This window comes from Theropithecus gelada, chromosome 18, assembly GCF_003255815.1.
Source record: "Theropithecus gelada isolate Dixy chromosome 18, Tgel_1.0, whole genome shotgun sequence".
Taxonomy (NCBI): Eukaryota; Metazoa; Chordata; class Mammalia; order Primates; family Cercopithecidae; genus Theropithecus; species Theropithecus gelada.
Window position 1 is genome coordinate 36,818,353 of NC_037686.1, and position 14,834 is coordinate 36,833,186.

General features: G+C 41.7%; 1 protein-coding gene across 2 annotated transcripts in view; it reads left to right on the forward strand.

Moving 5' to 3' along the window:
• SETBP1 (SET binding protein 1) overlaps positions 1-14,834 on the forward strand; it is a 377,283-nt gene that overhangs the window by 12,954 nt on the left and 349,495 nt on the right. For both annotated transcript variants that reach the window (XM_025365654.1, XM_025365653.1), the window contains exon 2: positions 8,323-8,980. In XM_025365654.1, coding sequence (XP_025221439.1) covers positions 8,495-8,980 — 486 coding nt within the window. In that variant the 5' untranslated portion in view covers positions 8,323-8,494. The remainder of the gene's footprint in view (positions 1-8,322; positions 8,981-14,834) is intronic.

Consider the following 14,834-nt stretch of genomic DNA (forward strand, 5'->3'; position numbering starts at 1 on the left):
GAAATGCTGCTTGGAAGAGGTAAAATGTGATCAGGAACATACCACACAAGTGCAGAGTATAAAAACACCACTAAGCAGGAGCTTTGTGCTTTGCTGTAGACAGGTGATGTATCTGCAGGGTCAGAGAACCGTGGTGTAGAGCTGCTCTTGTCTTTGCCAATTGAGAGCTAGGTAAGAGCTGGGACACTTGCTGGATTTACCAGTGTTGATGGAGCATTTACTCTGGGTGTTTCTGCAGCAGGAAGGAATTCCGGAAAGATTACTCAGTAATAGGCACCTGAGTCAAGTGGTGTCTGTCTGACCTCTCATTCAGCATTCACTGAACGAATAATTTGGAGTGTCTGTCTGTATCAGGAACTGTGCCAGGCCCTGGGGATGACCTTGGTGAGCCAAATAGGCACAGATCTTACCTTCAAGTGCTTATCTAGTGGAGAAGGCAGAGTTTGAAACCAAGCATGGCACAAATATTTAATTATATAATAAATGTTAGGAAAGACAAGTCCTAGCCTACAAAGGCACAAAATGGTGAGTTATGATCTGGTTTGTGATGCTCAGGGAAGAGGCATTTAACCTCAGCCTGAGTAATGAAGAAGTGCTAACTCCAGGGGAGCAAGAGGAAGATTCCAGGTGCATGCAAAGTCCCATGAAGTCAGTTGTGACTCCCCACCAAAATACCTTAGAAGACATAAAGAAGGATGAATAATCAACCACTCCCAAAGCCAAAGTCAGACAGTCAGTCTCTTGCCAGAATCTGACAAGAGATTCTTATAACTATAGGCCAATGAGTCTAGGTGGAAAATACAATCTCTTCCTCATCTGTAATTAGGTAGGATCACACTCCATCTTTTTACACCATTTGCCTTCGTAATCAGAAGATTCATGGTTTCTGTCAACCAGAAAAGCAGGCAGTCATCAAGTCTACTGTATGGGCAGCTTGAACAAAGCCAGTTAAAGACTTCCGTCCCTGACGTCATTATGCATATTCTCAAAGACTATAGCTTTCAGAAAACAAATGGGCAAGAGTGGGAAGGGGAGTTCTGGGAGGAGTGGAAGTAGGGCATTGACTTCTGGGAAGAGATGTTGCTTCGAGTAAAGCTCTGAGGTGATCGTGGAGTCTTTGTCACAGGGCATATTGTGAAGTCTAGCTGTTCAGCTGGTTTTGTGAATCCAACAGAAAAAACTCTTCTCAGTTCAGCAACACAATAGTGGATGGATGTGTACTCTCAGTGGTATTCTAGTATATGCTTAATACTCCAGATTTTTTAAAAGCACTGACTTGTAAAGTTTGCTCGTTCTTGTGGTGTAAACACTCCCACCATGGCTGAGTTTATTTATTTGTTTGTTTGTTTGTTTGTTTGTTTTTGGAGACAGAGTCTCGCTCCCTTGCTCAGGTTGGAGTGCAGTGGCGCAATCTTGGCTCTCTGCACCCTGAGCCTCCCGGGTTCAAGTGATTCTTCTGCCTCCGCCTCCTGAGTAGCTGGGATTATAGGTGCGTGCCACCACGCCTGACTAATTTTTGTGTTTTGAGTAGAGATGCGGTTTCGCCATGTTGGCCAGGCTGGTCTCGAACTCCTGACCTCAGGTGATGCACCCGTTGCAGCCTCCCAAAGTGCTGGGATTACAGACATGAGCCACCATGCCCCATGGCTGAGTTTTAAGCTACCAACTTAATGCCACTGAATGTGGAGCTGGGGAGAGATACACACAGTGGGCTCTTACGTGTCCGTAGGCACTAGCTTCAGCGCATCCTCGTTACTGTTCACTAGAACTTGATATGGTCTCTGATAAGAGGAGTAACTTGAAGAGGAGGATGTGACTGGCTTCACAATGGGTAGAAGGTAGTCCACTTCTTCCTCTGTAGTCCAGTACTTCCTCATGAGAGCATGGAGCAAAGAAACAGAACCCAACACAAGGCTTCCTGAGGTGGAAGAAACACTTAAAACGAGTTAAAGGAACAATATCAGGAGAATTAGTTAATCCAACAGCAACATTAGAGTTTCAGAAAGCTACCTGGCATCTTCAACAAGAAGTATGACCCGTAGAAAAGGAGCATTAAGAAACAAGGAGGGAGCATGCTGTGATGAAAAGACATTAGAGCCAACTGAAAAGTTGGTGCATAAAGTAAAAGATTGCAGGGACACAAAATGTGCAGTTGCAGAATTTAAAGAATCCACAGTGAAGTCAATAAAGGCAAAGGGGGCGTGGAAAATAGAATCAAATCAAATTGGTATTATGGAGAACAGATTGGGGTATGCTTTCCCACAAGGCAAAAGAAGGAAAGAAAAGCAGTGAGAGAGAAAACGATAGAAATGGAGAACAGAGATGAGAGCTCTAAACTCAGAATTATAGGAAAAACTTTGAAAGAAGTAAGAACCATTTAATGGAAGAAATTACCAAAGGAATAATTGAAGGGAACATTCCTGAACTAGAAAGAACCTGTATCTACAGATCCAAAAGACTCATTATGTTCCAGGAAAATTAAAGGGAGAGAGCTCCACACTACACTCATTTTGTCATTAATAAAATTCTAACGCAATGAAAAAGAAAGTTTTCAATTATAAACGCATAAAGCAAGTTGCCTATAGAGGAAACCAAACCAGGCCAGCCTCTGTTTTCTCTTCATTACTTTAAATGCTGAAAGACATTCTACGAAGTTTTGAGGCAAAAAGTTTTCTAGCCTGAGAATTATCTAGTCAACCCAGTGTCTTTTACGTGTGAAGATGAAATAAATGCCTTGTGGTATGGGAATTTGCAGAGTCCAGAGCCGAGGGAGGACTGAGGATGAAGAGCTTGGGGAAGTTTGCAAAACTTCAGGAATGAAGCAGAGCACTCTTCCTGTATTTGGGATTGTTTGCCTTTAAGACCTGAGAGGTTCATGTGTTGTTCATGTTTATTTTGTAATAAGGAGCATGGAGTTCTACTACCAGGAAATATGGTAAAACATTTTTAAAAAGTAAAAACCATAAACTAGTGAAGTAGGCCAGGTAACCATCATTTTTTTTTTTTTCTACTTTGTTGATGAGACACTGAGGCTGAAAGAGGCTTATGAGGGCTCCTAAGTGGCAGAACTAGGCCAGGAATTCACTTCTTTTGACTCCTGTTGAATATACTAAGGGCCCTATCTCTACCACCTTGTCCTTTTGGAAAGCAACAGTCAGGATGACAGTGGCCTGTATGTACATGGCACCTGGGCAAAGCAGAAAAGCGAGGTGAATGAATGATTCTGGGAAGCCCAGCTTGAGTTGCTTTGTTCGTTTGTTAATTCAGCCATCCAGCATTTCTTGAATGTTCATTATGTGTTGGGCATGGTGCTAGGTGTTAGGATTATGTGGATGAATACAACACAAGTCCTGCCTGTTCCCAAGAGACTCACGGTACTGCCGTAAGGGAGAAATACCCTCATGTACTCGATAATAATGCCTATGATCTAGCAACTTGACAGGGGTAATCATATAGACCAGGCACAGTCTAAGACATTGGTTCTGACTCTAGGCCTTCAGAACCACCGAGAGGGCTTGGTAAAAGCCGGTGTGTTGGGCCGCAGCTCTGGAGCCCTGATTCAGTAAGTGGAGCTCAAGAACTTGCATTTCCACCAAGCTTCAGAATAAGTAAGAGTTCCCCAGTTGGAGAATGTATTTTAAACTAGGAAAAAATATTCCATCTGGCAGTTTTGGAGGGGAGGGAGGAAGTACTCTGGAACTTATTTGGGTATAAGACACATCTAGCCAAGCAGGATTCCCCTGGCCATTCGGAGAAATAATTCTCTAGGTTCATGCTGTTCATTTTGGAGTGTACCCATAGGTCTATGGCTCTGCAGGGCAAAATTACAAAGTATTGAGTGTGAAAGAGACTTTAGTCCCAATCCATTCATTGCTAAGGCAAGTGTGGGTCATAAGAGATCCACAAAGTGTGGGTAAAAGACTCAGAGTGGCTTGTCTAGCATCTGACTGCCTGTGAACAGCAGAGCTAGGAATAAAGACTGAGTTTTGGACTCCTATCTCAGTATTCTTTCCAAATACATCTATTTCCTTTCCTTGCCCTTTTGTTTGCTTGGGGCTGACAAGGCTGTTATCTCTTAAGCAATTTTATCTTTCCTATCCTCCTCCACTCCCAGCCCCCACTGCCGCCCTGCCCAAGTCCTGCAGGCAGTCATAGAAGGGTTAACTTTTGTTGGACTGAAGGCCTGAGCCAAGTACAGAGTGTCCATTGTGTGCCCGCCCCCTCAGGAGGAGTCACTGACTGCTGGAATGTGACAAGGCAAAACATTTTTACCTTGCCTTGTCTTCCCCAACTCCGTGAGTGCGTGAGCCTGTGCGTGTACTCACACGCGTGTTTTGGCAGGGGTGAATCACAAGAGGACTCGCAGTTGACACCCAGACTCACCAAAAAACTGAACTGTGAATTTGGGGAGGCAGGTACGTGCTGGGAAGAAAGCTAAAAAGAACAACAGCTTTGTGTGCTGATGAAGTAAACAGACAGGTTAGGTTTCTTTGCTGTTTCTTTTGAAAGCTTATTTTATTTTATTTTTCTAAGATGAGGGTCACATATGGACACCAGGGGCTGGATTATAATCCTCAGGATAGGCAGCAAATTTGGCCAGGGCTGCTGCCTGGGTGGGTGGAGCTGCAGTGGGAGTAATTTGAACTATAGGACTTTGAATAGCTGTCAGGGGGCGAAGCCATTTTCATTCAGAAAAAAACCTTGAAGTCCTCCAAGCACCTAGTCCTGCAATGGGTGCTATAGGTAATGTCAGCATTATACAACCACAGTCAGTCTCAGCCTGAGGCTGAGCTGCAATCATGTAAGAAAAATAAGATTTATATGCTCAAAACAACTAGAAGACAATACAAGGCTGGTATTTAGTGACGAACTATACAGCTGGGTGCAATGTCAGTCCACCCAAGGAGTGAGCACCATGGTCTGGAGTTTACAGAATGTTGCCATGGAGAAGTGAAGACTTGGGGATGACCTGGAAATATGGAAAGGCTTGGGATCTTTTTATTCATTTGTTTATTCATTCCTTCATGCAACAAACATTCAGCGAACACCAATTGCATGGCCGGCATTGCAAGGATGAGAGGAAGTGGGTATAAGAACAGATTCTGTATATTTTGAGAAATACCGAAAGAACTATGTATAACATTGCTGTGGAGACTAGTTTGACTTGAGTAGTGAGTGCAAGTTGGTGGCTAATTTGCTTTGGTCTTTTAAGGTGAAACAAGTATGAAAAGTCTGGAATAGATGAATTCCTAAAGATTAAGGCTATTTGAGACTGCATTACTGTTTTACCTACAGTATTTATTATGACATATTCACATTACCCTGGTTTGGGTCTTCAAGCAAAATGAATGAAATTTCAGCTGAACCTTCTTATGGCCCCCTGCCTCTAACATCAGTTTCACTTAATCCCACCCTCACACCATGTATCGGAATTATCTTACTAAAGCATAGCTTTGATATTATTCCTTCCCCGCTGCCATTCCTTAAATGGCTTCACATTACCTGTAAGATAAAATCCAAACTTGTTAGCACAACATTCAAGGATGTTCATGACTTTGCCATGACCTTTTATTTCTAGCCGTATCTCTCACAGGTTTCCAGTTTCTACCATACTTCCTAGCCAAACATCAATTCCCTCTTTCTTCTGCATAACCCTGCACATGCCTGCCTGGGACGTGGCGTCATGCCTTCCCTTTATCTGCCACGTCTTCCTTCTTCCTGCTCTACCTAGGAAACCTCCATCAAGATCAAAGATCTGTCTTGTATTCTCCTTGAAGCCTTTCTATGTAGTTTCCTAGCTATCTACACCTTACCCAAGTGGAAAAAACTTTTTCTTCCTTTTGATTCTGTCCTTTCGTACAGTACATATAAAGTTCTGCTTTGTTTTAGAGTGATTTGTCAAATCTCCCATCAAAAGCATAACTTCCTGGAGGAAAGAGATTGTATTTTCCTTGTATCTTAGTATTTTGATTTGAGGAGAACTGAAAAAAAAATTTTGAATTGAATTTTTTTTTTATGGATCTCTTATGACTTGAATTTTAAGTTTTGGAACTTTGTGTTGTACACGTAGTTAAATGTAAGAGATGATTGTTTCATTTATTTCACTCTGAAGTGAACCTTTTTTTAATGGAAGGTATTTTCTTAATATTAATAATATATTCTCTGTATAAGCCCATCAATTCATCTAAAGTTTAGAGTTCACCTTCTTTTATTATATCACAGAATCTGTAACATACATTTCCCTACTCTGGTTCAAAGGTCCAAATGGATTTCATTTAGGAACTTTGTATATATATGCCTTGCCTTTTCTCCTGACCTGGGGAGATTTTATAGGTAGGTATTAGAGAATTAAAATGTCGTTGGAGATTCCTGCCAAAGGGGATAGACTCTGAACATTACTGCCATAAGAAAACATGGCTTGCAATTTGCATGGATCTGGGATACACACTGAGAAAGACCTATTGGATTCTTACCACTTGACAAATGGGGAAATGCCCTAAGGTACATTGATGTCTCCAACAGCTGGGGTGGTGTCTGACACTAGTAAGAGAGGCCTCCGTAAAGTCAACTTGAGTATAACTTTTTAAAAATGATGTGTGTTATTGGGCAGATAAATCTAGATGAGACCAAAGATCTTGTCAGTAAAAGAAACATCAAGTGTCATCTGGTCTAACTTCTCCCCACCTCCCAAAGTGGAGACTTTGTCCGTCCTGTAGCATGGGTCACAGGTGGCTGTTTTCAGTTTTGGCTCAACAGTGTCAGTGAAGATGCTCATGCTCTCACTAGGCAGCTTCTTCTTTTTTAGAAAAGCTGTATTCATTGACTCTTCCCTGAAGTGGAAGCAGTTGTAAATGTGTCTTTCTGCAAAGCTGAGCATTTTCCGGTAGCTGATGCTCCTGGGCTTCTCTGGGGAGCAGGGTCCATGTTGGAGCCTGGGCTGCCTTCCTGGCTGGCTTCCTCATGGGGCGTCAGCTAAAAATGTGCTGATTCTGGAGAGAGAAGACAAACATCTGGTCTTCAGACTTCCAGTTCTTGGTTATTCTGAATGTGTTTTTGCAGGCAGCATTGGGCATTTTCTGGTGGGCACATTTGCCAGCCACTTCTTTAAATTGATGGGCTCAGAGGTAGAAACCTAAGATGAACAGTTATGTCTTCTGCTGGGAAACTTAAGTGTTCAGCAGCTGAGAAGGCTTGAGTGTGATCCAGCCTACAGCCTAAGGGCGGGAGGATGTGATGTTTGTAGCCCCAGGGCTCTTGGTTTTCTCTTGAGAGTGAGCATTTGGGCTTCCTTTTGGGCTTTGAAAATTATGAGTATGAAATTGGGAATAATGGAACGTGGGGTGAAGAAGCATGAAGGCAAGTTTAGCTGATCCTGTGATAGTTCGGAGAGAGCCTAACTGATTTTTCTCTTCTCATCTTAGAAGAAGGTAGAGAAGATGATCCTGGGGGGACTCCTGACACTTCCACAGGCCTATAAAATGCTCCTTCTCTTCCTTTTTCTCTTTTGCTGCTGTGGATACACAATACTACTTCATTTAAGAAACCAAAAGGGAATTACAACTGTCTAGAAAGGCTATTTTTATCTAAATAATTGATAATGATTAAATACCTCCTTTTTATGTCAGTAGAAACATTTGTTGAGGTTGTTTTCCATTAATCACAGTGTTATAAGTGATTTGCCACTGAACTCTTTTTATTTTATTTTTGTGAGCCTCACACCTAAGCTTTGCATTTGCTTGAAGAAATAGAGAGGTCTTTGCATAATTGAAATAATACATAGTGAAAAATGATAAAGGTGAAACAGTTAAGAGATAGGCTGAATGCCCCTCCTCCAAGTGGGTGGAGAGTTTGGCCCAGGCAGCATGGGGGTTGTGCTCAGCTTTGCAAACTGTTCTTCACATGTGAGAGAGAAGTGGTGCAAAAAACCAACCAAATACAGTTCCAGTAGACCTGAGCCTCAATACTTCAGACTTCCCTTTCGTCATGATTGGTTTTAACAGTGACTCACGGCCGAAGCTTCAGTATAAAGAAACCTCTAGCTTGCTACCGGGCTGGAGGACTCGCACCTCTTATCTTTTTTCTTGGGCCTACAGCCATAAAATTAATAGCAATCCATTATGAAGGCATGTGTGAATGTGTTTTTCCCTCTGCTCTAGTAAAATCTAATTTGGGGATGGTGCTTATTCTGGTTAGATGTTTTTCCATCACTTTTTTTTTTCTGGATGCCATAGACAAGTGGAAAGGGGCCTCTAGAACTTAGATTGAGTAACCTTTGAGGTCATTTTCCTTTCTGCCATGCCTAACTGTCTCTTTGCTTCTCAGTTGCAGATCTGATCTCTTCTGAACACCTCATCGTGTCTCCATCCCTGGGAATCTGACCCTAGCAACTGGACCATTTTGTTCTTGGAATTTTGGGTGTCCTCTCTTCTCACCTTTCCCTTTTCCCTTTTCCCCTTCCCCCTCCTGAGAACTTCTGAAGACTGTAGAGATTGTCATGGAGTCCAGGGAAACCTTAAGCAGCTCCCGGCAAAGAGGGAGCGAGTCAGACTTCCTGCCGGTCTCCTCAGCCAAGCCCCCAGCTGCTCCTGGCTGTGCAGGAGAACCTTTGCTCTCCACTCCAGGACCTGGGAAGGGGATCCCGGTGGGCGGAGAACGCATGGAGCCAGAGGAGGAGGATGAACTAGGCTCAGGGCGGGATGTGGATTCCAACTCCAACGCGGACAGTGAGAAATGGGTGGCAGGAGATGGTTTGGAAGAGCAGGAATTTTCTATCAAGGAGGCAAACTTCACAGAGGGAAGTCTGAAGCTAAAGATTCAGACCACAAAGCGGGCTAAGAAACCCCCAAAGAATTTGGAGAACTATATATGTCCACCTGAGATCAAGATCACCATCAAGCAGTCTGGGGACCAGAAGGTGTCCCGTGCTGGAAAAAACAGCAAAGTCACGAAGGAGGAAGAAAGAAGCCACTCCAAAAAGAAGGTAGGAAGCACTGTCTTATAGTCATTTTTGTTTGTTTTTCTGTTTTTGCCATTTTATCCTCAACTTCTTAGGGTCTATTTATATATTATACTTGACTCTAGAACAACATGGGGTTGGGGACTCAGACCCCTGCACAGTTAAATCTGTGTGTAACTTTTGACTTCCCCAAAAACTTAACTACTAATAGCTTACTGTTGACTGGAAGCCTTACTGGTAATATTATCAGTTGATTAACACTGATTTAATATATTATATATATTATACGTATTATATACTGTATTCTTTCAAAAAGTAAGCTAGAGAAAAGAAAATGATCTTAAGAAAATCAAAAAGAAGAAAAAATATATTTGCTATTTATTAAGTGGAAGTGCACCATCATAAAGGTCTTCATCCTTATCGTCTTTATGGTGGGTAGGCTGAGGATGAGGAAGAAGAGGGAGGGTTGAAAGTCTTGCTATCTCAGGGGTGGCAGAGGTAGAAGAAAATCTTCATGTAAGGGGACTCTTGAAGTTCAAGCCCGTGTTGTTCAAGGGTCGACTGTACTTACCTACTCATTAATTACCAATCTCCTTGATGGAATATTTAAGGACTCAAGAAGAAATACCTCTGCTATAATCTTGGTATAGTATCTAGTTCATTATCATATCTTCTGCATGTCTGACAGCAATAGCTATAGAATTGTAAGTTTGGGGAGTTCCTGTTTATTGTATAACAGCCAATTGTCTGGGTCAGCTAAGCCATAACAAAATTTTTAGTATTTTTTTCTTTGTTTGCATTAGTTTTCATAGTTAGGAGTGAGATATTAAAAAACTTGGGTTAATCAGAACAGTCAAGAATTGTTAAAATCTCCTTTTGATTTCAGTCATTACTACTGTAAATCTTCCTAAGATGAATCACTCGCCTGACTATGGAAGCCCTGTCTTTGTAGTAACTAAGACTCTCACAGAGCTGAAAACTCATCATTGTGAAAGCCAGCGATGCGCATTAGAACTGGAACTGTAGAAAACCAAAAAAAGGGGCAAGTGATTGGCCTGAATCTCTGTCCAATACATCATGGACTTTTAAGATTGGGCATTGACTTAACTTGGTTGGTTGTTACTTTCCTCCTAAAAGTCAAACATGGATGTGCAAAGTAGCTAGACAGGTGGTTGGTGGTGTCAGTTGGTTGGGAATGAATGAGTTCATATTTCATTGAATTTATTTTGTATATTAGGGAGTTACAGTGACTTACAGTGACCTCCCTTCCTGTGTGTAGCACTCAGCTGTGATAGCAGAGGACTGCCTTATTAGTAAGTTTTTTTCTTCGAGAATCTTTGGGACTTGGGGATGGCCCTGGAGGAAGCCCTTTTACTGACAGAGTTTTGGGGTTCTAGGTTGTAGGTGTTAATCATAGTCTTTGTCACTCTCTCCCTGACATTTGATCATTTATCTGGGCTCTAGCTATGTGGATTAGCTAAATATGGCACAAATGAATGAACTTCTCTTCTTTATAGCGCAAAGATAATCCATAGCATTTCTGTTACCATTAGGTTTTGTTTTGTTTTGTTTTTAAGCTTTGGGGTAGTTATTTTCATTAAAACCACTAGGAATCATATTATTTCTTTAGCACAGGGGGCTTGTGTCCATCCTTATACTGGGTGTTGTGGCTGATCTTGTTGCATTTAAAATCCAAAGAATGGGCTAGAAGAGACTTTCTGGGTGACTGACTCATCACAGTTTGCCCAAAAAATCTCTCCTGGTTTCAAGACTGAAAATTCTGCATCCAGAAATTGTCCCAGTTCCTAGCAAACTGGGACAATTGGTCACCTTAGTTTAACATTTGGGAAGACAAAAGAACTTTTAGAAATTGGTTTGTTTTGCCAGAACATAGAGGTCGTGCTCTCTCCTCCCCCATTACAACTTTGCAGTGATTTCTGGGTACTCTGTTGTGAAACCAAAGGTTTAATCTCCGCACATACAGAAACTTCTGAGATTCGGGCAAGAAAATGCAACAGTTCAAATCAGGCTCTGAAAGTGAGACTTTGCGTTGGAGTTGGGTCTCTTCAGATACGAAAATGAATATCTTTGTTTCTGGCCATTGAGTTGGCCAGTTCTTTGTGTGTTGTTGTATTTTTGGGTGGGTGGGTTGTCTTGAAAAATGGTTACCCTTTGTCTCCATCACCTTCACTGCCAGGATTTAAGCAGCAACCCACAGTTTTGGGAGTTCAAACCCAAATTCACTGCCCTAAAAAGAGAATACCTTGTCCTGATTAGGTACCACTTTTCCTAAAGCCACTGACTGTTCCCAAATATAGCTTTCTCCCCATTGGAACACACCAGAATAAGCTTTGGAATCTGTACCATCGAGATGATTTCAAAGCTGAAATGCGCGGTGGACCTTAGTGCTCATATCTGAAATTCTCAGGCTGGTCGTTTTCATTCAAAAAGCTGGATGCTCTTTGTGGACTTTATGGGAAAGCAATAAAATTGCTTATTTGAATATGTGATTTGCCTTTTTTTTATAAGCATTTTTATGCCTCAGCAATTGAAGGGGACAGAGAGGAAGGAGAAGGACTGAAATGCAATGCACAGTGCTCTTTATGATGACGCTGTGATGGGAATACCCTTCAAAACTTTTTAATTGTTAGAAACTTGCTTCATGTGGTACTTCTCCACCCTTCTTACGTTTATTTATGCCTAACACTGTTACTTTCCAGAAATGAATTAATAAAGCTATCATCACTGAGTCTCAATTACTTGATAGATGACAGGAACATTCTCTGATCTCTATGGGATGAGAATGTTAACTTTATTACCCTTCAAATTCCTGCTGTTTTGCAACCAGAGAGTAAGCAAAGGCTAAAGCTGAGGGTGAGATGTGGAAACCTTGACTACTGTGTGTGTGGGAAAGTTTAGTGGCATAAACTTGCAGAATTTACTTACTTGTATGAATGAGAAGTATGTGATCAGTAATTTGGCACAGAATGGATGAGGATGAGGTTTTGTAAGCAACCCACCAGCATCTAGTCCTGAAGTCACCTTCTGGATCTATTTTTATAAGTTGTACCACTTTTTGAATAAGTGGACATGGAGTGGCCTCTGGGAAGCAGGTCCTACACTAGGAGCTAGAAAGGAAGCCCTGTTAAGCTGATCTTTGAGCTGGTAGCGATTCCTGCTAGGGAGTCATCTGAATATATGTGCTGACTTTGAGCCGGGGTTGGCAAACTATAGCCCCTGGGCCAAATCCAGCCCCCTGCTGCCCGTTTTTGTATTGCCCCCAAGGGAATAATATTTTTTTACATTTTTGAAAGGTTGGAAGAACATCAAAAGAATAATATTTTGTAATATGTGAGGCATACGAAATTTAAATTTCAGTGTTTATAAATAAAGTTTTATTGGAACACAGCCAAGTTCATTTGTTTATGTTTTGTCTCTGACTGCTTTTTATTATAGTGGCAGAGTTGAGTAGTTGTGACAGAGGTACTATGACCTTCAAAGATTTGACTATTTACTCTCTGATCCTTACAAAAAATGTACATTGATCCTTAACTTAGGATAAGGACATAGAGTTTCAGGATAATAAAGGTTTTGTTTTATTTTGTTTTGCTTTTCGTAATTCAGCCTCCGAGTTTGGAGGCCGGGGGGAATTAGGTGTTATCTTATGTGCTGCTTTTTGTTGTTGTTTAAGTGAACCAGTTAATTTTGTTGAAGTCATTGCTTGACAGCCTCAGGCAAAGACAACTTATATGGGATCCCAAATGATTTTCTTTTTCACTGGTGTTTGAAAAGAAAGCTCTGTGTGATAAGGGTAGCATGACTTACATATTATAGGCTAGTTCTCTGTGACGTTAACTCTAGTTATACATGTTCCACTGCTTTGGGATGAAGGCATTTATGTCTAGTATTGTTAACAGCCTTGTTCCAAATTTTAAACCTAGGGCTAACTCTCTAAACTGGAAAGGGATTATAAATGGTCAGGGAACATCACCACTTAAGTGGTGAGTTGTGAGGAGGAGCCCATGTACTACCTCCCTGGCTCAAGGATGCACGGACTCTTCTAACCAGGATAAAAGTCTTTTTTCTTCCATATAAAACTAGGGTAGGAATTGAGATGCTATTTGGGAGAGGGTCTATGATGAGTGGATTTACATGAGGTGTGAAAGCAGCATTTGGTAGAAGTAGGGGCTGAGGGGAGAGCTCAGAACCTACTTCGGGGCCTCTGAACTCTCCTTTGGACAGGTGTAATTTTGCAGATGGACGCTACATGTGTAACTTGTTCTTTATCATGGGACCAACGTGGTTGCATCTTAAACTTACTCAGGTAAGTGACTTAATAACTTACACTTCCTCAGGTTCCCTTCTAGGTGATTAGATTAAAACAACAGAGAACATGAAGATGAGTCTCTGGAAGAATGTTCCAGTAGTGGGACACGGTGGCTCGCACCTGTAATCTCAGCACTTTGGGAGGCTGAATCACTTGAAATCAGGAGTTCAAGATCAGCCTGCCCAACATGGAGAAACCCCATCTCTACTAAAATTACAAAAATTAGCCAGCCCTGGTGGTGCATGCCTGTAATCCTAGCATCTTGGGAGGCTGAGGCAGGAGAATCGCTTGAACCCAAGAGGCGGAGGTTGCAGTGAGCTGAGATGGCGCCACTGCCCTCCAGCCTTTTTGGATGACAGAATGAGACTCAATCTAAAAAAAAAAAATTCCAGTAGTGACAGGGTTTTGAAGAGTTTCCAAGCTGGGCAGGGCTTAGCAGCTCTTCTCTTTCCTGAGGATGTTAGGAGTCAGGGACACCTGCCTAGATTCAACAGCAAGATAAGGGCATGGGAGTTCCAGATGGATGCCATACAGTGACTCAGGGTAGGAGATGTGGTGTGATAGTCTGATACCAAGCAGCTTTGTGAATCTGGATCACATGCTGAAACCCTGGTTTCCTCATCTGCCAAATACAGGTGGTGATATCTACATGATATAACTCAGAGGAAGATTTTAGAAGGAAATGGATAATTTACAGAGTACACATCATCATAATAACTCTGATTTCTTGAGCTACATGGCAGACCCTCTGCTAGCTGTTTTACATTACTCACCTTATCTATTAGTCTTCATAACAATCCTGCCAGGCAGATCTTATTTATTTATAGGAACTTGAGGCTCAGATTGCTTCAAAGGAGGAGGAGCTGGAAGGGGCAAGGTTTTCCTATGAAGCCAATTCTATTAGACTCCAATCAAATGTATATTCCAGTCCCTAAGTTGCCACCCTATAAAAGTAAAGGATTTCTGGAAGCTGAGGATCACTAGAGTGTTTCTTCCATACTTTCTCATATAGCTGGGGTGGCACAAGCCTAATCTGGCACATTTTCCTTAATTCTAAGTTTTCCATGGTTTTGAGAGAGCATTCAAATCTCACTGGTTAAAGCCCTATTTTTTTTTCATTTATTGTATTTACAAATTTTATTTGCTTTTGACAAAAATACAACTTCTGTTTCATTTCTTTGGATTTAATTTTTCCTCCTCTCCAGTTCCATTGGGAGATCTTATTTCCTCCTGTAGCAAGGACTTCAACCTTATACCCATCAAGTGCCTGCCATGGTCCTAAAAACGCATTCAGGATTTGTCTTGGTCTAGACCATCATCATATGCGTAGGGAAAGACTCTTGTATTCTGTCCTGAGCATTCACAGTCTGCTTTTGTGAAGCCAAATAAGTCATGCACTAATTTCCTCCTTACACAAAGAGCAAACACACAAAGTATGGATGGGAAAAATGTTTCTTAGGTGTTGTTGATGGGAAGAGAGGTTGGCATCAGATTGCAGAGATCAATGAATGTCAAATAAATGGGTTTGGATTTAATTCTGTAAGTAGCAGG